This window comes from Castor canadensis, chromosome 18, assembly GCF_047511655.1.
Source record: "Castor canadensis chromosome 18, mCasCan1.hap1v2, whole genome shotgun sequence".
In the NCBI taxonomy this organism is placed as follows: domain Eukaryota; kingdom Metazoa; phylum Chordata; class Mammalia; order Rodentia; family Castoridae; genus Castor; species Castor canadensis.
The window spans coordinates 41111717-41134965 of NC_133403.1; the positions used below are offsets into that span (position 1 = coordinate 41111717).

At 56.9% G+C, this 23249-nt stretch overlaps 2 protein-coding genes across 24 annotated transcripts in view; one reads left to right on the forward strand and one right to left on the reverse strand.

Annotated features, from left to right (window-relative positions):
* Positions 1–193: 193 nt before the first annotated feature.
* On the forward strand, positions 194–2701 carry Arl6ip4 (ARF like GTPase 6 interacting protein 4). Of its 7 annotated transcripts, none has more exons than XM_074060705.1 (6): positions 194–320; positions 656–826; positions 1187–1411; positions 1586–1703; positions 2139–2208; positions 2490–2701. In XM_074060705.1, the coding sequence occupies exons 2-6, from the start codon at positions 667–669 to the stop codon at positions 2544–2546; spliced, it is 630 nt and encodes a 209-aa protein (XP_073916806.1). In that variant the 5' UTR covers positions 194–320; positions 656–666; the 3' UTR covers positions 2547–2701. The 7 variants fall into 7 exon arrangements, with proteins under 7 accessions (XP_073916806.1, XP_073916803.1, XP_073916804.1 ...); XM_074060702.1 differs by having other exon boundaries at positions 1211–1507; XM_074060703.1 differs by having other exon boundaries at positions 656–793; positions 1187–1507.
* Positions 2702–3135: 434 nt separating this feature from the next.
* The window catches only part of Pitpnm2 (phosphatidylinositol transfer protein membrane associated 2), a 137278-nt gene continuing 117164 nt past the window's right edge, over positions 3136–23249 (reverse strand). For 11 of the 17 annotated variants that reach the window (XM_020159452.2, XM_020159435.2, XM_074060688.1 and 8 more), the window contains 21 exons: positions 22257–22562; positions 21115–21210; positions 18570–18674; positions 18322–18392; positions 15759–16006; positions 15150–15339; positions 14902–15021; positions 13751–13983; positions 13085–13263; positions 11744–11914; positions 11034–11183; positions 9857–10021; positions 9215–9376; positions 8264–8412; positions 7810–7926; positions 7366–7482; positions 7110–7258; positions 6864–7013; positions 6237–6420; positions 6023–6151; positions 3136–5935 (listed from right to left, as the gene is read on the reverse strand). In XM_020159452.2, the coding sequence (XP_020015041.2) occupies positions 5612–5935; positions 6023–6151; positions 6237–6420; positions 6864–7013; positions 7110–7258; positions 7366–7482; positions 7810–7926; positions 8264–8412; positions 9215–9376; positions 9857–10021; positions 11034–11183; positions 11744–11914; positions 13085–13263; positions 13751–13983; positions 14902–15021; positions 15150–15339; positions 15759–16006; positions 18322–18392; positions 18570–18674; positions 21115–21210; positions 22257–22562 (3515 nt within the window). In that variant the 3' untranslated portion in view covers positions 3136–5611. Of the gene's footprint in view, positions 5936–6022; positions 6152–6236; positions 6421–6863; positions 7014–7109; positions 7259–7365; positions 7483–7809; positions 7927–8263; positions 8413–9214; positions 9377–9856; positions 10022–11033; positions 11184–11743; positions 11915–13084; positions 13264–13750; positions 13984–14901; positions 15022–15149; positions 15340–15758; positions 16007–17843; positions 18022–18321; positions 18393–18569; positions 18675–21114; positions 21211–22256; positions 22563–23249 lie in introns of those variants that run through there. The other 6 variants (XM_074060692.1, XM_020159448.2, XM_020159450.2 and 3 more) reach the window with 6 other exon arrangements.

A 23249-nucleotide genomic window follows, 5' to 3' on the forward strand; every position in this document is an offset into this window, starting at 1 on the left:
TCATCTTCCCAGTCTTGAGGAGACTGGTGATGCGGGTGCGATTCTTTTTGGAGGAAGGCAGAGAGAGGCGTGAGGGGTCTGAGAGCTCAGGGCTGGCGCCAGGCTGGAGAACCCTGCCTGGTCCGGGCGCGGAGCTGCGGCAGTGGGCGCGCCAGGGACGGAACCCGGGGCTTCGGAACTAAAGGCAGCTGTCCTCGCCTTACGTCCGGACGCGTCCCAGAGCACCGCCGCGGCGGAAGTGGGTCCGACGCCACCTGGCGGCTGCTTTCTCATGCGAAGGCGAGGCGTAGGCTGGCGGTGCGGCCTGATGGGCGGTTGAGGTGGGAACGGAGCAGCCTCGGGACCTCCCTGGGGCGGCGAGGCCGCGGGAAGCGTGGCGGAAAGGACCCCAGACGCCCTCGCGGCTGAGGAAAGCAAAGGGCTCCCGGGGCGCCCAGCTGGGTGCGCAGGCGTGGAGTGTCCGGGCGGGGGCGGGTCCTTAAAGGGGCCGCAGCCAGGGTTTCAGAGTCCCTAAAGGGCACGGGTGGGAGGCCACCGCGCGGTTGTTCGGGTCGGTGACAACCACTGGGCGCCCCGTTGGAGCTGCTCTTCGAGTCCAGTGTGTGGACCCGTCCAAAGGGAGCCGCGGATTAAGCGCGACCCTTACCGTCTCCAGCCCGCAGAGCAATGGCTCACATTGGTTCTCGCAAGCGCTCGAGAAGTCGCAGCCGGTCCCGCGGTCGAGGGTCGGAAAAGAGAAGGAAGAAGAGTAATAAGGACACTTCGAGGAACTGCTCGGCCTCTGGATCCCAAGGTCTCAAGGCCAGCAGCATCCGTGGGGCGGAGGGTGAGGACCACAGGGCCTGGGAAAGGGGGTGCGCCAACTTCCCTGGAGGCAGCTGCAGTTGCTGGGCCAGCTTCCAGGTACTGGCTGCTAGCAGCAGTCGGATACCGTGTCGGGCCTGGACTGAGAGGCCGCAGACGGGAGGAGGCTGGGTCTGGCCATGCCTTTTGTGTAGCTGGGCCTGACACATGGGGCCCGGCCTCCGTGCTGGGCAGATAGTAACTTCCAGGAGCCCGGAAGGTGCTCCTCCAGTGTGTGATCTGCCCTGGACAGCCCTGCTGGGAAGTCTCACCCTGTGCAGGCCTGAGCCTGCCCAGGCCGGAGCAAGGGAACCAAGGCTTACTTCCTCTCCTGGCCTTCCAGCCTCACCTTCTCCCTGCATCACAGAGAGAAGCAAGCACAAGGCCCGGAGGAGACCTCGATCCAGCTCCTCCTCCTCTTCTTCCAGTTCTTCTAGCTCCTCTTCTTCCTCTTCGTCCTCCTCCTCTTCCTCCAGTGATGGCCGGAAGAAGTGGGGAAAGCACAGGGACAAGAAGGACAAGAAGAGGAAGAAGAAGAAGAAGAGGAAGAAGAAGCTGAAGAAGAAAGGCAAGGAAAAGGCAGATGTGCAGCAGGCTGAGGCCCTGCCTGGCCCCTCACTGGACCAGTGGCACAGATCCACTGGAGAGGAAGAGGACGGCTCAGGTACCATGTCGCCCAGCATGCAGGGCCAGGGTCTGCTGCCCAGGCCTGCCTAGCATCTCCTCCCATCTTCCCTTCCAGTTCTGACTGACGAGCAGAAGTCCCGCATCCAGGCAATGAAGCCCATGACCAAGGAGGAGTGGGACGCCCGGCAGAGTGTCATCCGCAAGGTGGTGGACCCAGAGACAGGACGCACAAGGTGGGGAGCCTCAGGCACAGCCACGCCCCACACAGGACATCTGGAAGTCTTGGCCCGGATGTGTACTTGGGGGGTGTGTGCCACAGCTGCTCCAGAAGGCCAAATTGGAGGGATGGCCACTTGTGATGGCGACATCTCTGCTGTTCCTTGCTGTTGCCCTGTGTGAGCAGCTGCAGGGCTGCAAGGGCCTTGAGGCTTTTCAAGTGGCTGCTGTTGGCGGGGCTAGTGGTACAGGCACAGGCCAGCAAGACAGAGCCTCCCTAGTCTACCTCCATTCCTTTCCCAAAGCTGCTTGGTGGTTGCAGGGAGGAAGCACTCAGTCCCCCCGCCCACCTCAAGATGATGGGGCCTGAGGTGGCCCTGGTTCTGTTGCTCTGGCATGAGGGGCTCAGGCTCAGCCTGTTCCTTGCTTAATGGACATCCTCCCACCCCCAGGCTCATCAGGGGAGACGGGGAGGTCTTAGAGGAAATCGTAACCAAAGAACGGCACAGAGAGATCAATAAGGTCAGTGTTGTCCCTTTGCCCCGGGTCTGCCCTCAACTCTTTTTTTTTTTCCCTTTTAGTGGTACTGGGGCTTGAACTCAGGACCTATATCTTGAGTCATTCCACCAGCCCTTTTTTGTGATGGGTTTTTTGAGGTAGGATTTCAAACTGTTTGCCAGGGCTGACTTTGAATCGTGATCCTCCTGATCTCTGCCTCCTGAGTAGCTAGGATTACAGGCGTGAGCCACGGGCGCCCAGCCCCAGCTCTGTTTCTGATGCCTCCTCCTGTTTTTCTTCTCTAGCAAGCCACCAGAGGGGACGGACTGGCCTTCCAGATGCGAGCTGGGTTGCTTCCCTGAGGGCTCTGGCTGGCTGAGGCCTGTGGACTGCTGGCGGAGGCCAGTCTGATGGGGGCATCTACTCCTTCTCCGATGTGGTGGGGGGGGGTACCTGGCCTCCTCAGCACCACATCTGGATTACAGTGTCCCAGTATTAAATGTTCCCTTGTTACAGACTTCCTGTCCTGTTGGTTTCTTGTGCTGAGGGGGTCGGGAAAAACAGGCTCCAGGAGCTTTGAGGAGAGCTGCGCGTCTGCTGATGGTAGTAAGCACAGGTCACCCCAGCCAACTCTGTTCCTCCGTCACTCCACTCCTAAGTCCAAACTCAGGCTTCGGGTGAGAGTGCTGCCTGGCTGTGCTCCATAGATCACCACAAACTGAGCCCCAGCTCCAGGGCCAGGTGGCCTGAACGGGAATGCTGACCCTGACTTACTGGCTTTGCTTCCTGTGCAGCAGAGAGGCTAACAGATCCACCTCACTCGGTGCCTGGAAAGGGCCGTCAGCCTTCCTGGCATTGCTGACTGGGAGGGATGCCTCTCCCACCATGGCCTCAGCTTGAGGACCACCCTGCCCCACCTGTACCATGGTGCCGCAGTAATGAGACCAGAAGGAAGCGCCTGCTTCTTTAATTGGTGTAACAGATAGTGATGCTGCATACAGAGCACACTCAGGCTGACGATGCAGGGACAGCAGGGGAGGGAGAGTGAGGACACACTCACACATGGCCCAGAGAGACAGACAGCACGAGGACAGACAAGGGGCCGAGATGTGAAGACTGGACTGGATGGGGCAGGGTCTCTGCGGAATCCCTCTTCAGAAATCAGAGAAGGCAGGTGGTTGGAGCTGGGTGCCGTTGAGGCTCAGTCCTGGGGTCTGGGGTGGGGGTGGGAGTGATAAGGCTTCTATTCTAACAGGCCTGGGATGGGGTGGCAGTCAGCGAGGCCTGCCTCACCCTTTGGTTACCACTGGTCAGGCCTGAGCCCTGCAGCTCAGCACCCAACGCTGTAAACATTTTTGGTATTTTAAAGGACTGTGCCTTCCCTCTTAGCTTCTTGGAAACTGGTGCTTCCTCCTCAAGAGAAGACTGTGCCAAAGGAGTCCTAGGGAGGCAGAGAGCAGACCTGGATACAGAGTGGAAAGGATGCCCGTCTCGCCATCGATGGCTGAGGGCCCTGGGAGAGGCCCAGGGGACTATTGCTGTTGTCCTTGGCATGGCTGGCGGCTGGGCAGGTGGGGGTAGGGGAGAGGTTGAGCCCGCTGCCCACTGGGCCTCCCAGCTGGGAGGCCTTCTGGCCTTTATTGCAGGTGGGCCCAAGACTTCCAGGTGCTTCTCTGGATGGCTGGTCACTGAGAAGTAGGCAGGACAGGGTGAGGTGGGGCCAAGAGGAGGCATTGGCCGCAGGGCCCTGGCAGGGTCTGTCTGTGACTGTCGGGCCAGTGGGCTCCTGCCAGGAGCAGAGGGGCCAGTATTGCACTTGACTGCAACACTTACATGGAAACTTGGTCCATAAAATAATTGTTGCTTTATACGTAACTCCTGAAACAACAAAAAGCTACATCTTAAATATGAATAAACCCTGAAGGTTCTTTTCCTCCAGACATTTTTCTCTGCACAAAATAAATAGCTTTCCCTCTGTACACATCTACACAGGAAAGTCAGCGCCCACTGCGTTCCTCCCTGGGCCAGCCACACAGCTGAGGCTGAGTCCAGCTTGGTAGTGTCTCAGGGACAGCCTGGTTACTGGACTGGGGTGGGGCCAGGTGGGCTCACCCACTTCAGGGAAGGTATAGAAGCACAGGAGGTCGCACTCAGTGCTGGGATGGGAAGGTAGGTGCTCAGACCCAGCGTGCAGGACAGTGTGTCCTTGTTCTGGTGAGAAATGAAGTTGAGGCTGCCTGCTGTTAAGCTAACGAAGCGAGCTGTGGCTTCTTAGATTCAGCATCGAAACGGAATTGGCATAAAAAACCTAAGTGTGTGCCCCACCCTAGAGTAGAAATTCAGTGGAATTAATGGGTCAGGTGAGGCAGGGAGACCACACCTCGCTGAGTGGGCCAGGGGCAGGGCCCACAGGCTAGACCAGGCTGGACTCCGTCACAGTGCTGGGTGTTTCCAATGTAGAGGGGCTGCGCTTATACTGAAAGAGTTAAGAAAAGGAAGCAGCCAAGGATTGCTCATTTAAAAAAACATCATAGAAATCAGATTGAGAAGTAGAAAGGCGTAGAAACGCGGGTGGGTGGGCCTGACCCATGGCAGGCAAGGAGTGGAAGTGGAGACCAGGCCTGCCCAGGCCCTGCAGCCCAAGGTGCGGCCACTTGGGCTTCACAAGCCTCGTGCCTGTACTGTGCTCAGGGCTGGGAATGACATCGGGCCTGGGACCAGACTGGGCTCCAGATGGGGCAGGTGGACAGGTGGGCAGCAGTCCAGGGCTGCCACAGCGCTGGAAGGCCAGGCAGGGCTGCAGAAATTAAGATATGGCCTTTCTCTCCTGCTTGCACAAGGATTTGCCACACTGGAACCTTCTGTGTTAGTGACCAGTTCTGATCAGCAAATACTGAATTTTCATGCATATCAACAAATCTGTAGCCACAGGAGATGGTAATGGGTCTCCACTCTCAAAAATCAGTGCAAAACCAGTGAGGTTGAACAGTTGAGAAACAGGAGTCAACAAGAAGCAGGCTGGACTCCTGTTGGAGCTGCTACCAAATAGGAGGGGCTTGGGGGAAGGGAAGCTAGTGGACAGGGCGGTGGCAGGTTGGGCCTGGACCCACACGTGGCACCAGGAGGCTAGGAGATCAATGCAGGGAAAAATGTTCAGGAGTGCCTCCCAGGCCAGACTAAGTGGGGTATCCTGGTCCCTCTGTCATCCTGGGCTGGTTGTCCTGCCAGCTTCCACAATAAGCTGGAACCCTCCACCCTAGGACACAGGACTGTGTGGCATGGCTATGTCCTCCAAGGGGCCCTGGGACAAGCTCCCAGGCTGCATCTGTGCTTGTCCCCAGCTGCCGGCATGTTCCCAGGCCAGGCCTCCCAGTGGGGCTGGCACCCTGGCCTAGCACCATGGAGACCATAGCGCCTATAATGTGCCCTACTTGGGGCCCATGGCTGCCCCAGGTTCCAGCCGGCCAGTCATGGTGCGGCCCCAGCAGCTGGCTGCCATGCTCATGCTGCGCTGGCCCCGCAGCTCACTGTCTGCCTGACTCTGCGTCCGCTCATGCCGGTGGCTGGGCCCCGTGGGCTGGGCTGAGATGGTGCGGAGCAGGTGGTTCCGAGAACGCAGGAAGTCACCCTGGCCGGGCAGACCAAAGCTGCCTTTGCGCAGCACCATGCGGGTGGCTGTGTTGCGGGCTGGTCGCGCCCGGTGGTTGTACTTGAGCTGGGCCAGGTGGGCTGCATAGCCATCCGTGATGAACTGCAAAGGCACAGAGGGGGACAGGCTGTCAGAGGGCCAGGGGCTGCCTATGCTGCCCACCTGTGCCCCCTCAGTGTGCCCACTCACCTGGCACTGCTGCTGCAGCTTCTTGGTGGGCCGGCCCACAATGTAGATCTGCATGGGGGACAGGCTGATGGAGCTGTACACTGCCACGTCCTTCGTGGAGCCGTATGCTGCATGCACGCGCAGGTGCAGCTGTGGGCGAGAACAGCGCGGGCACTCCAGGTCCGTCCTTGTCCTCCCACCCCGCTTCACTCTGCCCTCTGCCTCATGGTCCCACCTCGGAAATCAGCAGCTTCAGGAAGTTGGCCTTGTGCCTCAGAGGGTCGTGCACCAGGCCATCACAGAAGGACACCACCCCGTGGGGGAAGTTGTGCTGAGCCAGCCACGCCACCACCCGCTGCTTCTGCATGTCGGGGCGGCCGGTCACATAGATGATGAGGTAGCCCAGGTCCTGCCAGTGCCTGCAGCGAGGGGGCAGGCTTGGGTGTCCCACAGCCACCCCTCCTCTTTCCTGGCCCTCCCTGTCTCCTTCTTGGGCCACCAAAAAGTGCATCTCTAATGGAGCTCATGACAGTGGTCAAAAAGGATGAGTGACAGCAAACCCTCCTGGGTTCCTAAGTGAGCCACAGTCCTCCCAGGTGCTGTGGCAGTGGCAGCCTGCTCTCACCAGCAACCTTGTCATATGGGAACTGAAGACTGGCATCAAGAGCTTCAACAACTCACTGAAGGTCACGCAGGTAATGAGTGGTGGCAATGGACTCTAGAATCAGGTCCCCAGGGCCCAGGGGTTGTGCAAAGTTCCCTTCCTGGTGCCACTGGGCCCTCCCCCACCTGGCCTGCAGGATCCTCCTGCTGCTAAACCCACTTTTGTGACAGTTACGTTTTGCCCCTCCGGGCTACTCACCGCACCACATCCACAGCCCCGGCCCGCACCTTGGGGTCACTGCCCATGATGGACACGCTGGCGGCAAAGGAGCCGTCAATGCTGAAGACCACAAACTCCGTGCCCTTGGGCAGCACAGTGATGTAGCTGTCGGCAAATGTGTGGTCTCCCCTGGCCAGTGGGGACAGCTCATCAGAACCAACCAGACCCCTCCTCCTGCCCCCAGGAGGCTGGCCCTGCCCTGACCACCCTGTTGGAGGTGCATACCTGACCACCATCTTGATGGGGTAGACGCCCACTCCCAGGCGGTGCGTTTCAGGGATGGTGTAGGAGACACGCCCACTGCTGTTGGTCACCAGTGTGTCCAGGTGCAGCCACTCACCCGAGGGTGGCTGCATCATGACATGCACATCCACCTGGGAGGCCAGGCAAGCTAGTCACAAGCTGCCATGTCCTGGCGTCCTCAACCCCTGTGCCCCAGCCAGGGGAAGCAGGGGTTTCCTAAGGTCCCCTGTGTCCTCACCTTCTCCCCAGTCAGGGTGACCATGTCTAGGGGCCCATACATGAACCGGCCTGTCACAACCTGTGGGCCGTCCTCATTGGCAACCGCGTCATTGATCCGGTGGTTGGCTGTCACATTCTGGGGAGGGGAGAGTGATGTTGGGTGAGGGTGAAGCATGGAAGGCCACTGGGGTCTCAGGCTCAGCTCATGCTCCTGTGGGTCTGAGAAATAAACTTGGGCTGAGAGCCACACAGCCCGTGCTTGGTCCAATTCCTTGGCCTTGGGGAAGAGAGGAGCCTTTCTGGGCTTCCTTTCCTGGTACTGTGCAAGGGGCTAACAGCTCCGGCCCCACACACACAGAGTTGGAAGAAACAGTGCGCCTCTCTGCCACTCAGCTTCCTCAGTAAGACTGGGGGCTTCCATGAGGGCTAAACAGGACTTCAGGGGCAACCAAAGGACCCTCACCCGCAGCTTCACATGGGTCCTCTTGCGCTGCCACTTCTCTCTTGGCTGTGAGGGGGTGAACACAGACACCTCCTTGCCGTCCAGCTCCAGGATGCTAGAGCTGTCATGCCTCATGACCTGGAGGGCAAGTCACAGGGCAGGCTCACATCGGGTCTGCCTGCTCCAGGGGCCCAAGAGGCTGGCAGTGGGAACCTGTGAGGGTTTGGGGGGGACACTATCCAACTCTCTTCAGCCTGCCCCCGGGCCCCCAAATGCCCATCTGCTCTGTGAGTGTGCAATGTATTCCCCTCATCCCCCAAAGTTGTAACACATCTCAGCATAAAAGTTCCTCCATCCTGCATGGCCTGGTAGGGGATAGAGGGAGGAGGTCCCTTATCCATGGTCATCTACCCACAGTGTCACTCAAGGCCCCCCGTGAGGCCTGGCTGCGCCCAGGAGGTAGGGCTCTGGGTACCTGTCTTAGCAGAAAGGAGACCACGTCTGTTGACTCCCAGTAGCTGGCATGGAAGAGGTGGGGCAGCGCCACTGTAGGGAAGGCTGTGAGGGCATCAGGGCAGTACAGGGCATAGTCGATCCGCTTTTGGCCCCACCACTTTGCAGCGACTGCCAGGAGGAAGGGCCATGACTGTGCTGGGCTGGACACTTGGGCAGGGACTCCAAAGGGTCACCTGGCACCTCAGACCTATTTAGCCCAGACTTGCCTCCCTCCACCTGCAGTCAAGGCCCATCTTCTCTCAGGCCAGTGACCAGCAAGTAGCTATGTGAGTAGAAAATGCCAGGAAGCACAGGCAGCCCAAGGGCCCAGAGGGTGGCCCTGTGGTAGCTGAAGGTCTCCTCAAAAGTTGTGGGGGTGCAGGGACAAGCCTGGGTTTGGAGACAGGGCCAGCTGTCCTGATCTGGTGAGCCTGCGCCTGCTCTGGTCCTTTGTGCCCCCAGGCTTCAGGGCTGTGAAAGGCATCATGGAGGGAGTGTTTGTTTCATAATTCCTGACCCTCGAGGCCAGGCCTACTGCCTCTCTCAGCACCTGGACTGCCCCAGGATATAGGTGAGGCCTTCCAGAGGAGTGGTCCTGGGGGTCCTCTCTCATACAGCCAAGGTGTGTAGCATGCCCTGCCTGGTGGCTGCGCAAAGGAGCTGCCTGCTTTATGTGTCCTGGCTCCCTTGAGTTCTGTCTTCGGCCTGTGTGACAGAGGACTCTGAGGTGCTCCATTGGTCCTCATCTGGTCTCATTCCAGGTCCTTGGGATCCCCCTGAACCCCCTGCTAGCTCCAGCAACTCCCCCCTCCCCCTCTGGAAGTCTTCCTTCTCCCAACCCAAGGCTCCAGGACCTGGCGGTTAGGCGGTGAGACATGCTTGGCATAGCAAGTGACCCCAGAGTTAGAGGGTGTGCTGTAGGCGGAGATACCTTCTCTGAAGTCCAAGTCAGGGAGGCAGGGGGCCCTCTCCAGGCTGGGGCTTGCCTGCCTGGCCCAGGGGCGGGAGCCAGGGGTGGTGGGAGATGGGGGGGGCAGGGCAAGCAGGGACAGACGCCTGACACTGGGGGTGTGGCTGAGCGACGAGGGGGCCTCTGAGAAGCAAGAACAAGGGGAACAGCTCAGTCACACCGTGGGTCACCACATTGCCAGGGGCCAGGGAGGATTCTAGGAGATAGCCAAGGCCTGGGGCCACTGAGGGCAGACTGTCCCCATAAGAAAGAAAACTTTCAGAAACATCACATCAGCCCCAGCTCCAGTGTTCGCTGCTCTGACCACAGCTCAGAGAACCTGACCCCAGCACTGAGGGTTTCTGAGGTGGTCAGGGCCAAGCAGCCAGAGAGGCCATGGGCCTCCTCAAGCCCCTCTCTCCAGCTTCTCCTGATGAGGCCACATCCCTTAGGCTGGCACTGCTGACCCTGGGGGTCCCTGTGGTGGGGCTGTCTTGGCCCTGCAGGCTGGTTTCTACCAGCTGGATGCCACCAGCGCCCCCCTCCCTCCCAGGTGTGGCAACTAAGAATGCCTCCAGTTGAGACCACTGTGTCAGGGAGGGTGGTACAGGAAGCAGTACTCACTCTGGGTGATGCTAGATGCCGTGTAGCTCTCAGCCATGCCAGACACCTGGCTGGCAATGCTGACTTCGCTGGCTCTGCGGAAGCCACGGCTGGTGGGGGCTGTTTCAGGTGATGAGGGGGCTGCATGCTCCTGGAAGACTGTGCTGTGGGTCTGGAGTGCATCCGCTGTAGGTGGAGTGACAGAGGCCCAGGTAAGGGAGGCCCAGAAGTAGGAGAGGCCAGGGTGCCAGATGCAGCGTGTGCCTGGGCTAGGTAAGCTGGGCTGTGGCCTGCTCAGGTATTGAGAGCCAAGGGTCTGAGCAGAGGCAGGGAAGGAGAGACAGACACACACAGACACCAAGTGGGGAGGCAATGCATGGGCTCCCACCACCCCTGGCCACCTCTTGCCCCATAGGGCTCCTCAGCTGGTCTCTAGTAGCCCCAGCAGCACCCAGGCTCCCGGGCTTTACCTAGCCCAGCCTGCCCTGCAGCTTGCAGAGCAGTGGTAGCCCCAGCTTGGGTTTGAGGGTGCTAAAAACAGGGGCGTTGGGTGGCTTCCTAGGAATCCCCACCATATGCTGAGGAGCAAGGAGGCAGCCTGTGGGTGGCCCTCACACATGGGCCATATAAAGCCATCATGGGGGGTCTGAGGACAAAGGCAGGTGCCGAGGGTTCCAGCAAGGCTCACCTGGGCCTGGGCTGAGAACAAGACAGAACAGGGAGGACAGGGCTCAGCTAGAGGAGCCAGTCTGGATGGAGTGTGTGTAAGGGACCTGGACATCCTCTAGGAGTGATGGGTGGGACCTAGAGACCCCAACTCCTTACTGGGATCAATGGCTTTTCCTAGGTGAGGGGTAGGGGTGACTGACTCAAGGCCTCACCCCAACTCATCTGCTCCTCACAGCCTCAAAAAGGGACAGCACCCTGTGACTGTGTCACTGTCATGCTGTGTGACCCTGGGACAGCCTCTGCCTGTCTCTGGGCCACTGGGACCTCTTTTGCTTTGGGTCTCCTCAGCCTCTGGCCTACCACATACAGGGAGGAGGCACCAAGGCTAATGCCCCAGGGTCTTGCAGGATCTCTCCTTGCTACCAACATCCCACAAACTAAGTGGCCAAAGAAGGCATAAAGGTGTGTGTGAGGACCAGGGGTCAGCAGCCAAGCAGACATTGGTCATCATGGGGGAGGGGGTACACACACTCAGCACAGCCCGGGCTCTGGCGGGGCCCGTCTTGCCAGGTGAGCGCGGGAACGGGGATACTGGTTTCCAGGAAGCCATTCCCTTGGGGGAGAGGGGCCAGGGGGCCGCCCTCCAGGACCAGCTCAGGGTTTCTCTGCACGGTCTCGACTAGAGGCAGACGGGGAGAGAACAGAGAGGACAAGAACAGACACTCGCGTGGGCCTCTGCACACGCATCAACACACACTCAGGTTCCTCGAGGACCAGGATGCACGACAAGATACCAGGATACACACTGGGGTTGGGAAACGGGCCTCTCTGGGGCTGCCCCCTCCCAGGCTCCCAGCCCAGTCTCACCCACCCTGTGCCCCTATCTGGGCCAGCTGCCTGCTGTGACGGACCCAGCCCACAATGCCTGTGAGGGGCCCTCCTGGGTCCTCAGCTGGGTGCCAACAGAGCAAGAGGCTTGGAGGAGAGGAGTATGGCTCCAGCTGCCCCCGAGGCACCATGGAGAAGCCTTGACCTGTGCCCACTAACAGGAGAAAGTCACTCTTGACTCACAGGGATCAGTGAGGACAACGCACCCCCACCTTGCCAGGTATCCACTGGGGATAGGTATCAGTGTCACTGTCTCTCCCCCTTTGGAGAAGCCACAGCAGTTTCACTGCGGAAGCTAACCCCAGCTCGGAGAAGGCGGTATGCTAAGTCCCACCTTCCTGGAAGCCTCACCCAGCAGTGTGGAGCAGCCATCCCCCAGCGGGTAGCGCTGGTAGCGAGGGACGCTGAAGGGTGGCAGGGCGTGGAAGCGCCGCTCCAGCAGTGGCTCCAGGCGGGAGGCTGATGGGTCCGCGGGGTGGAAGAGGTTGTATATTTGCTGGCAGGCTGGCCGCAGCTGGAAAACTGGGGCAGTGGGATCAGATGCAGAGAAAGCACACTGGGTGGGAGGTGGGGTCTAGATCCCAGGCTGCCTCTGCTACACCTTAGAAATTTGGGATTTTTTTTTTTTTTTTGCAGTGCTGGGGGTAGAACCCTGTGGTACCACTGAGCTACATCCCCAGCAACCAATTTTTGTAACTGAAAAAGTTATCATGACCCTGAAGAACTGTTTCAGGAGAATATAGGAGGAAAGGCCTCCAGAACTCTGCTGTGACTTTGCGTGTATCTTTGGGAAGTACCACACAGGCCGTGGCTAGGGTTATTCCACTCCTGTCAGCGTTTAGCAATGTCTACTCATCTGTCCGATGGGGCTGCTGTGCAGACCTCCCCCTGGAGCCGTGAGGACAGGATGCAGGTGTGAACGAACTTTGCTCCCCCTCTCCCTAACACAAAAACTGCTCAAGTTTTTCGTTCTAGCACGTGTAGTTCCACCTCATTCTCTCATGGTGGCAAGAGCCCCACTGTGGCCTCTGTGCATGTGTGTGAGGCTCTGTGCGATGGTTCCAAGTGGGCTGGATGGCACTGCCCTCCAGGTGGATGGCTGCTCCCATAAGTGCACCTGGTCCTGAGGTCGTTTTAAGGCTGTGGGCTGCCTTGTGGATACTGAGCCCAGTCTGCATCTTCACCCAGCACCATGGACTAATTGCTCTTGGTGGGTGTTTAGGCTTCTCTGAGCTTCAGTTTCCCCCTCGCAGTCCATAGACATCTGCTACTGTGGGGATTCTGTGACTCCCTGGAGCTGCCCTGGATGATCCAGCAGGGCACAGGAAAGGATTCCTGCTGGAGGATGTCCAGCCCTGCCACATGTCTGTGGAGACCATGAGAAACCAGGAGGCCACTGTACCCAGGAGGTTCTGGGGGTGCTCAGCTTCACATCTTCCCTAAGGGAGGGCCTTACACCCAGAGACTGGGTCAGTCCTACCTGACCCTGTTGGTGCCTGCAACTAAGTACCTTTGAGAGGGAGAAGTGGCAGGTGTGGGGGCAGTCAGAGAATAAACTGCCAAAGCAGAAGAGGGCAGTGGCCCTTGTTGGTTAGGGTGTGAGAAGGGCCAGATGTGACCGTGGCCTCAGGATGGGTCCAAGAAGCTCTTGCCCAGATCGTGCCCTCTGGCCTGCCCCTGTAGGGCCCTCACCATCCAGTGCAGGAATGACGGTTTTCCTCAGGGCCAGGACCAGCCCTAATGGGCACCCAAACAGGAAGAGGTCAGCGATCTCGAAGTCAAACTTGCCCAGGGCCCCGGTGCCATCCAGCATGGTGGAGCTGCTTGAGCGGCGGGAGCTGGACTCATTCCTCAGAACACTGGCATGGAGGCTGCAGTGGGGGACATGCAAGTCATGCCAGGGTCTTTCTTAAGGCTGGCCTTCCCTCAGACTCATGGGGGAACAGGTGGGATCTGATAGCCCCTCAGGGACTCAATCCTGTGCTGTCCTGAGGATACAGCTGCCCAGCTGCCCAGCGGCTGTTGGGAAACTTCTGGTGCTAGCCAGTCACAACCTTTGGGGAAGCCCTGAGTGGACCACACTGTCCCTGGGCACTTCTGCCTCCACCTTGGCAATGCTCTACCCTCCCCCCACCCCAGGACAATGTTTCCTATATCTTTGGGTGGCTTTGGTGCATACAGGATGACGATACCCAGTAAACTGGGGCACCCTTCCCAGTACAGCACATCTGGTAGAGATCTCCAGGACCCATGCCAATGGCTAACATTTGGGTAGTGAAGGGCCCTCTGGTACCTCTGCTCTGGGCTGCCCCTCCCTCTGGCAGTGTCCTTCTTTGCCCAGCCTGTCCCGAGCCTTACCTGGACAGAAAGGCCTGGTGCTGCTGGATGGTGTCCAGCTCGTAGGTGGAGGAGTCGCTCCTCTTGCGGGGCAGCTGCCTTTTGGGGTCCTCTGCACCATTGCTTCGGGGGATGTCGACGTTGCTGCGGCTTAGGTGTCGACTGCTCTCTAGGTTGGAGCTGCTGCCACTACCACTACCGCCAGAGCAGTGTGCTGCGTTCACCATGATGCCCGGGGAGAGCAGATCGGCATCCTGGAATTGCCCCATGTAGGCTCACTGCTGGCCAGCCCTGGCTTGGCCCCTTCTTCAATGTCCTGTGCTGCCCATCCTCCTGACTGCAGGCCCTGCTGGCCACTGCCCAGATGTAGGCTTCTCACCCAAGCCAGAGAGGAAGAGGGGAAGCCCTTATCTCCCACCAACCCTAGACCACCAGCCAACTCCTAGCAACCTTCATTCCTGGCCTAGCTGACCACTAGGGACCTTGGTGATCTCCCTTAGGCCGTTGGCCACTCTGTGGCAGGGGGACCTCAGTCCTCCCTCCTTGATGGGAGGACAGGGTCCACCTGTCTCACCTTCTAGTACCAAAGTCTGCTCCATATGCAGTAGGCCTTGGTTTGTGGTCTACTATGCATACTTCCCTGGGCTCAGCCATGATGCATGGTTCATGTGCTCTCATGCACCTGTCCTGCCACATCTGGTCACCTGCACTGGAAGCCTCTGCTCTTCCCATCCCTCTACTGAGGGGATTCTTAGGAATTCTCCCTAGCTCATGTGGGCTGATGTGGACCTGTGCCTTGGTTCCTTCCTTGACTCAGCTCTACCCCTGGCGGGCATCCTCTGCTCCCCTGCACCAGTTCTAGCCCTCCTCGTCTCCTGGTCTAGAGGGAAACTCCTGCCAGGGTTAGGTGCTCAGTGTTTGCTGAGTGAACAAAATAAATGGAGCTAGGCTGGGTAGTGTGCAAGTCAGCTCCTTGGGGTCTTTGCGGGGCACTCTGGTTGGGAGCACAGCATGGGGCTAGGTTAGCTTGGGGCCCCACAGCAGACCAGGCAGCCTGATGATAGGCGATTTGAAGGCCTTGTGACACATGACATATAGGAGATGAAGGCACTGGTGAAGCTTTGGGGCCAAGGGAGGGTGGTCCTCCTGTATAGTATCCCCCGCTCAGGTACCTGCACGCTGACCACGCTGCCCCGGCGGCTGCTGCTCTGACTCTCAGACACTGGCTGGCTGCTGTAGCATAAGGCATCAAATGCCAGGATGCCCCCAACGCAGTCCCCAATCAGGCAGACCTGAGGCAGGAGGGGCCCAGAGTCCTGAGTGTCCACCATGCTTGCTGGGCTGCAGGCTGGGGAAAGCCATCCCCCAGTCCTCTAGCCAGCCCACCTTTCAAGGTCTTCTCCTACCCACTATGACTCACCTGTCCATTGAAGGTCACACCCTCCTGGGACTTGATGAAATCCCCATAGGCCAGGTTGGCCCGCTGAATCACCATGGCAACTGCCTCCTGGTACTGTGGTGAGGAAGTGGCCAGCAGGGGCAGGGCAGCCAGGGGCATGTGGTCCTGGCTGCTGGACAGACAGCCCTCGTCGTGCCCATAGGGGCTGAGGCTGGGGGGAGGGGCTGGGTCAGGAGAGGGCAGGTGGCCACAGCTTAACTCAAGAGCCTCCTCCCTTGCCCTGGGCAGTAAGCTGGACAGTAGAGTCCCTAAGTGTTCATGGAGATGTGCCCAGGCCTGGCCCTGGGCAGGCTCAGGGGACCAGGGCCACTGAGTAGAGCCATATTCCAGAGGCACATCAGTATCCCCACATAAACAGAATTGGAAACTGAGGCTCAACTTGGGCCTACTCTCCTGGAATTTAAGGTCAGCCTGTCTACATAGATTCTCCTATCTTTGCAAAGAGGGGCTGATCAGGGGACTGCACACTGAGGGGAGCCCCCTGATTCTCTGGGCACAGAGATAGGGGCAGTGTACCGCCCCTCCCCTCCCTGTGGGGCAGGGAGGCTGTAGTGGGCAGAAGCCACTCACTTGGAGACAAGGGCGAAGGCGTCAGCGCAGATGGGTGGGCAGGGAACCAGGCGGAGGGCAAGGTGGCCCAGGGCGCTGGGGTAGTGCACACGCATGACGGTGTCGAACACACTGGCGATGGTGTTGGTGTCGCCCTGCTTGGCGCTGGGGTCCCCGGCGCCTGCGTCCAAGATGGTGCCTCCGTGCAGCACCAGCAGCAGCACGTGCACCTTGGAGGGCGGCACAGCCAGTGGCTGACTCACCTCGTCCTGCACAGGTAGGGGACAGGTGTCACTCATTAGCAGGTCCCTGTACCCTGGGTGGGAGGCCTGTCTTGGTCCAATTGCTCTAAAAGATGATTTTGTATCCAGTCGTGGGCTATCTCACAGGAGTCACTGCCTCTGCCTCTCCCTCAAATCCCTGCAGAGACCAGAATCTGAAGGAGGAGTAGGGAGGCCGGAAGGGAGCACTGAGGACCTAAGGGAGGAGATATTCTTCTGAAAGCACTAGCTCTATTTCTTTCTGGGTGCAGGTGCCGTTTCAGGTTGGGATCCCTGCTTCAGAGGAGGTTGAGCCCCTTGCCTAGCCTCTGAAGCTCTGCTTCCCCATGTTTCTAGGTATGGGTCTGTCGTGGCCCAAGCAGTCAGGGCAAATCAAATGCTGGCTCAGAGTCACAGGGGTCCCTAGGAGTAGCTGGGGTCAGGGTGGCAATCTGGCCACTCTGCCTGCAGCTCTGCTCTGCTGGTACCCAGGCCCCCAAATGCAGAGGTGTCCTGGCAGAGGCAGGGCACCAGTGCCTTCTGTAAGGATGGTAGCACAAGTTTGTTAGCCTGATTACAAGGTCCTGACCCCTCCTTCCCACTCATCAGGCTTGCATGTGAGGTCAAAGTGAGACCACAGAAAGCACACCTGTGCATAAAGGTCTGGAGAGGAGGTGGTGGAGCAAGGAGAGGCCCAGGGACTGGTCTAACATATGGCATGTGAGCACCAAGCCACATCGAAGCCCCTGTCAAAGCTGAGGGCCCCCCAGGGGCCTCCTCCTGACCCCCACCCAAGCTTCTGGTGTGTGACTGGGAGGCAGGATGCCCAAGAGGGGCCACTGGTGAGTACATAGTATGTTATGCCAGGGTGTGGGCATGGGCTGGGAAGGGAACTGAGAGGAGACCAGTCATGGGCCAGAGGGCTCTCTCTCCTCCCAGGGGCCAGAGCAGGACCAGCACCTGTCTCCACCACTGGCTGGACTTGGCAGGAGGGATGACTAGACAGCCTTACTGGGCCCATGTGAGGACTTCTCCAACGCAATGAATCAAGGGCTATGGAAGAAATGTCTAGGATAGCCTGCTGTCCAGTGGCACTAAGTCACCCGGGCATAGGCAGGGTGGAGCAGTAGGGGCTGGGAGAACCCTGCATGTACTGGGCCCAGCACTAGAGCCCCCACAGGGACCACTGAAACACAACTGTCCTCATACCTGGCCTAAGACAGAACTCTTCCTGCCCTGAAACCCTGTGGGAACAAGCCCACAGGTATCATGGGGCCAGCTCTGGAGAACCAAGGTGTCCCCCTATCAGTGTCTCCATAAAGCTGCCCTCTTCCACAGGGGAAGACTCCAGGTTGGGGGTTACTGCCAGCAGAGGGGTCTGACTTTGGATGGTGGTACCCCAGAATCAGTGCTGGGTTTCAAACGCACATCCCAAGACAGATCCTGAGCTCCAGGCCCCTCTGCCCCTCCACTGGGAGCAGTCAGAGCTGTGTGTGCTGCAAGTGGGGGAGGGGCTCTGCTTTATGTAGCCATTAAGTAGCATCTGGAAATCACTCCCCTTATCTGTTGCTCCTTCCAGAAAAGCTCACTTTGACCCCAGACCTCAAAGAAGACCCCAGGAGGAAGGGGAGAGGTGTAGATGCTCCCCCTGCCAGACTCCCCCCGGTGACCTGAATTCCTATGGCAGTGCTGTCTCCACGTCAGGCAGCTTGGGGCCAGAGCAGTGTGACCGCAGCATGGTACAACCTGACTCAGCCTGGCTCTTGCCTTCAGTGCAAACAGCTCTGACTGCCCGCAGGTGGAGGAGGAGGGGATGAATTCCAGCAAAGAACCCCTGAAGCGGACATAGACTCCACAAAGACAGCTTTATTGGACACACTGAGCTCTGCCTGACCCCACGGGCCACCTCGAAGGCCACGGCCACATCACTTCTGCCTAGGCGACTTTTGCTTTCTTCCCTTCCGTCTTTTTATCTTCAGGAACAGCAGACAGGCTGGGCACAAGGTGAAGATCTTATTTTTGATCTGGAATTTACAAGTTTCTCATTTTACTTTCCCAACAGGTGGAGCTTGGCCAAGGTCTTCCTTGGGGGCTGTCTGCTGTCCCTGGTTCTCAGACATCAGCGAGGGCTGGCAGACCCTTCCCTAGCACAGTTGCAAGGAAAGGATGCCCTGGGCCTTTCCAGCCAGTGCTCCAACAAGCATGGATGTGAGGCTTTGGTGCAGAGTTCTATTCTGAACCCCAAAATAGGTCCTCTGTGCCCTGCCCCCCCTGCAGTTCAGGCAGCACAGCCCCAGATCCTCAGCACCCAGGTGGGTACCCACCTCAATGATGTTCAGCTGCTCCACGCTGGAGGCCACTGTGAACTCAGGGCCACTCTGGCGGTACGGACCATCTGCAACACAGAAGCCGTGTTGTGAGCTGAGGTCCAACTGGGTAGCCTGGCCTGAGGCTGAAACTGTGATGAGGGAACTTGGGTCAGGGGTCCGCCCAAGCCCTTGGATCTCAGCACTGTGCAGAAGCTGGGTGAGAAAGGAGCGGGCAAGCTCCAAAGACTTCTAGTGCTGGTTACCTTGTGTGTCCTCTGGCTCTGGACTCTCCATTTTGTCCATGAGGTCATTGGAGCTCCACTTAGTGATGTCCTCAGGAAACATTTCCTCCGAGTCAGACAGGTCCTCTGGGAAGGTAGGGGCTTCACTGGAGACTGGGGGCCACACTGAGAGACCCTGTGCTTGAGTCCACATGTCTAGTGTGCTTGGTTCTGCTCTCTGCCCTCTTAAAATAACAGCCATGCAGCTGCATACCACCTGACCTTTCCTTTTTTTTTTTTTAAATGTGGTCACATTCACATAACATTAAAATTTACCATGTAATCCATTTTAAAGTAGCACTTAATGCATTCACAATACTGTGCAAGCATCACCACTCTCCAGTTCCAGGATATTTTCATTACCCATAAATGGAACCCTTACCTATAAGCAGTCAGTCCTCACCTCCCTCCCAGCCCCTGGTCACCAGGAACAAATCTGCTTTGTCCTCTGTCCACTTGCCCGTTGGCAGAACCACATACTCTATGGCCTTGTGTGCCTGGCTTCTTTCACGTAGCATCACGCTTTCAAGGTCCATCCACGTTATAATGTCTCAGAGCTTACTTTCTTTTTATGGATGAACCTGATCCTTTTGTTTATCCATTCAGTAGGGTGGTTTTTTGTTTTGTTTTGTTTTGTTTGTGGTACTGAGGATTGAACCCAGGCCTCAAGCTTCTACCACTTGAACTACTCTTGTCCTTGTTCCTAACTGTGCCAGGAACTTTTTTTTTTTTGGTGGGATTGGGGTTTTAACTCAGGGTTTCCAGCTTGCCAAGCAGGTGCTCTACCACTTAAGCCATACCCCTAGTCCACTTTGCTCTGGTCTCTCAAATGATTTGCCTGAGCGGGACTCAAACCACGATCCTCCTGATCTAAGCCTCCCAAGTAGCTAGGATTACAGCCTCCCAAGTAGCTAGGAGCCACCGGTGCCTGGAGGCCTGGAACTCTTGAACCGCCTGCTTCTGTCTCCCAAGTAACTGATGTCTTTTGTTTTCTATTTATTTTTTGGTGGAACTGGGGTTTGAACTCAGGGCTCATTCATGCAAAATAGGTGCTCAAAAACCAGGCACTACCAATTGAGCCACACTTTTAGTCCTTTTTGCTCTGGTTATTTTGGAGAAGTATTTGCCTGGGCTGGCCTTGAACTGTGATCCTCCCAATCTTAGCCTCCCAAGTAGCAGGGATTACTGGCGTGAGCCAGTGACTCCCGGTGCTGATATCTTTTAATGAGAGCAGCTTAGTGAGAAAGACTTCTCTGAATACTGCATACCTGATCCTTACTTCTGTTTTTCTGGAACTTCCTCTAGGGCAGAGGCAGCTGTCCGGGCTTGGGGTCATGCCCAGCCATAGATGGCCTCCTGAGCCAGGTTCCCTGGGACACTGAGGCTCAGGCATCTCCAGCTTTCTCTCTTCTCTTTTACAGCTTTTCCTATACTTGATGTGTACTTTCCTCTTGTCAGGGACAAAGTGCCAGCTGGGAGGGGTGGGACACCAAAGACATCACCCTCAGAGAGGCCCCTCATGCAGAATTTGGCTCAAGAACCACCTGCCACCCCTTCTAGGTAGTCCTGCTCCAGGTAAACAAGGCACTTTTCTTTTGGCTGGACACTTGAGTCTCCAAGTTCTTTCTCCTTAGGGCCAACTGGTTAGTTAACTAAGGTGCTACACTTAGGTGGATCCTCTGCTCCTCTGAGCCACAGTGGTGGCATAAGAGGGCTTTTACCACCCCTGCCCTACTGTGTATCTGTGAGCAAGTCCTCATCCCTTTCTGAGCCTCTGCCCTGCCGCACACACTGGGGACTGACTCAGCATCCAGAGGAACCCATCTCCCTGTGCCTTCCTGCCCAGCCCCTTCAACCTCTTTGAGAAAAACAGTCAAGGCATCAAGCCAGTGAGTTGGTACTTGCACCTTTCCAGCACAGGTGATCCATCAGCTGTGTGCTCATGGTGCTTATTTTGGGATTGGTGGGAAAACGGACAATTCATCTAGTCTCTATTTATTGCATTTTCTAAAGTGTCTATATTACATGTGTATATAATTTGCATTAATTGTATTAATTTAATCAAGACAAACAAGGTAAGTACAAAATAAAATTTAGAATACTGTAAGTTATACTTCTTACAGAAATAAATTCACATAAGAAAAAATGCCTCCATGCCGGCAGTGTAGCTTAAGTGGTAGAGCCCTTGCCTAGCAAGTAGGAAGCTCTGAGTTCAACCCCCCAGTACCACCAAAAAAATGCCTCCATGTTACTGTATATCCTTTTCGGGTATTTCAAGAAAGAAGCCTTCTCCTGCCAGAACCATAGCACATCCTGACTTCTGGTTAGGATGAGTCTGAGACCCCAGACTCAAAGGAGCTGGCCTCCTGGTGATAGTATCTCATCCTTTGTGCCCCATCCCCAACCTCAGGCTGCCCCTAGGATGGCACAGGTATAGGTCACAGGAATAGCACAGCTTTGGGCAATTCCCACCACTTCCTGCCACACCCAGGAAGTCCCTAAGGGCTATAGGGAGCTGCCGACCTACCGTGTGCATCGAAGAATTCATCATCCGAGCTCTCATCTGAGTCTCTGGCGATACTCTGCATCCTCCACTCTGAGATGCTGTGGCGGGAAGGGCTAGCTGGAAGGTAAAACTCAGACTGACTGCCAGCCTGCAGGGGAGGGCCTAGTGGCCCTGCTGAGCCAGCTACAGCAGGAAGGGAGGTGTGAGGAAAACCCACAGGCCTATGCAGGCATTGTCAGAAGCTGCCTCTGGAGCCAGGAAGATTCAGAGATGGAAGAGGAGGCAGGAGGGGTATCCTGGACCCATCTTGATAGAAATTCCTGGATCCCTCAAGAAGAGCCCCACAGCCCATCTGACACAGGGTAGCCATGTCTGGGGAGAATGTGGGTATAGGGCATTGGGCCTAAGCCTAGGATGTGTGTTCAGATGTGCATGGTGTGCTTCTGGGCCTCTGACCTGGGTGTGATGGTGAACAAACACCTTAAACTCAACTACAGCACAGCAGACAAATGGTACAGCACTCAGGGTAGTGAGGGAAGATAGGGAGGTGACAGCACCATCTTTTTCCACAGCTGAGCCCAGGGCTGGGCTCATGGGAAAGTGGGCTTTCGGGGGACATGCTGGCCTGCATGGGGGGGACCATGCATCATCCCTTTGCCAGGATCTGATGTCTCATGTGCGCCCCTCAGAAGGTGAGGCCCCTCTGCAGGTCTGGGGAGCCCATCCAGACCTATCTCCTGGGCTCCTCAGTCTGTCTTACCCTAAGCTGTGTAGGTTATTCTGGGGGCCTGCTAGATGGGGGCCCTAACTTCACCGCATGGTGAGATCTAGCCTGGCACAGTTAGAAAGAGAAGGACTAGAAAATGCCTACAGAAAAAAAAAAAAAAAAAAAAAAAGAAAAGAAAGAGAAGGACTTTGGGCTGGTAGACTGGCTCAAGTGGTAAGAGCTCCTGCCTAGCAAGCATGAGTCCCTGAATTCAAACCTCAATGCCACCAAAAAAAATAAATAAAGAAAAAGAAGGTTCTGTGTGCCCTGACAGGCTTAGCTCCATAAAGTCTATGGGAAAGAGGTCATTTTCAGAGCTAGAAGGACACAGCAGTGGATGGCTACAGGGTACAGGGACCCCAGGATAGAGGCTGGGCAGTGCTGGAGCTCAGCTCACCTCCCCGCTTGGATGACCTTGAGGACTTGGAGGACGTGGACCACTGCTTCTTCAAGCCCCGTCCCACCAGAGGTTCCCCGTTGCTGCTACTGGTCTCAGGGGGCACCCCAGACTCCTGGTCCTGGGCGGCATGGTCCTTGGCGAGCTCTGCAGCCCCCTCATCCTCAGTGAACTGAGCCATCTTTCGGGACAGCATGAGCTGTGCCTCCCTCTCCAGCTCCCGGATGTTCTCCATGCTTAGCCCATACCACTCGTCTTGCCAACACCAAGCCTGCCGGTGGGCACGCACCATCACCCGCCGCAAGCCTGCACGAGCAAGAGGGACAGGGGAAGGCTGAAGTCAGAGTGCCCAGGAGGTTCCTGGGCCAGCAGTACCCAAGGTGCAAGTCAGGCTAGAATCACTGCTTGTCTGTGCCTCACTTTCCCTACCTGTAAATGAGAGGCCTGGCTCCCAATGACCCCACAAATTCACAGTGGTTCTACAACTAAAGGGGAGGTGCTTCCTATTATAGTGTATCTGGTCAAAAGCCATAGTTAATGTGGGGGTTCCTGCCCCAGAGGGAAGTGGAATAGGATTTCCTTAGAGTCTCCTGTCTCAGTGCTTGGTTTACTTTTCCTGTTGAATTTTCCATGGAAAATCAAGCTCAAGTTCATAGTGGATTGGTCCTTCTTTTTAAAAAATGCTTTTAATAGCATTTCATTATGCATATGAGACAGAGAGAATTATATTATATACATATAATAAGGTACAAAAATATATCGTTATTTTTTTGAGACAGGGTATGTAGCCCAAGCTGGCTTTGAACTTGAGATCTTTTTGCCTCAGTCTCCTGAGTGCTGGGATTATAGATGTGTACTACTGTGCTCAGCTTAATAAAATTCTTTTTAAGGTATGAAGAGTAAAAAAGGAGCCAGGTGCCAGTGGCTCACACCTGTGATCCTAGTTACTTGGGAGTCTAAGATTGAGAATATTGTGGTTCAAGGCCACCCTGG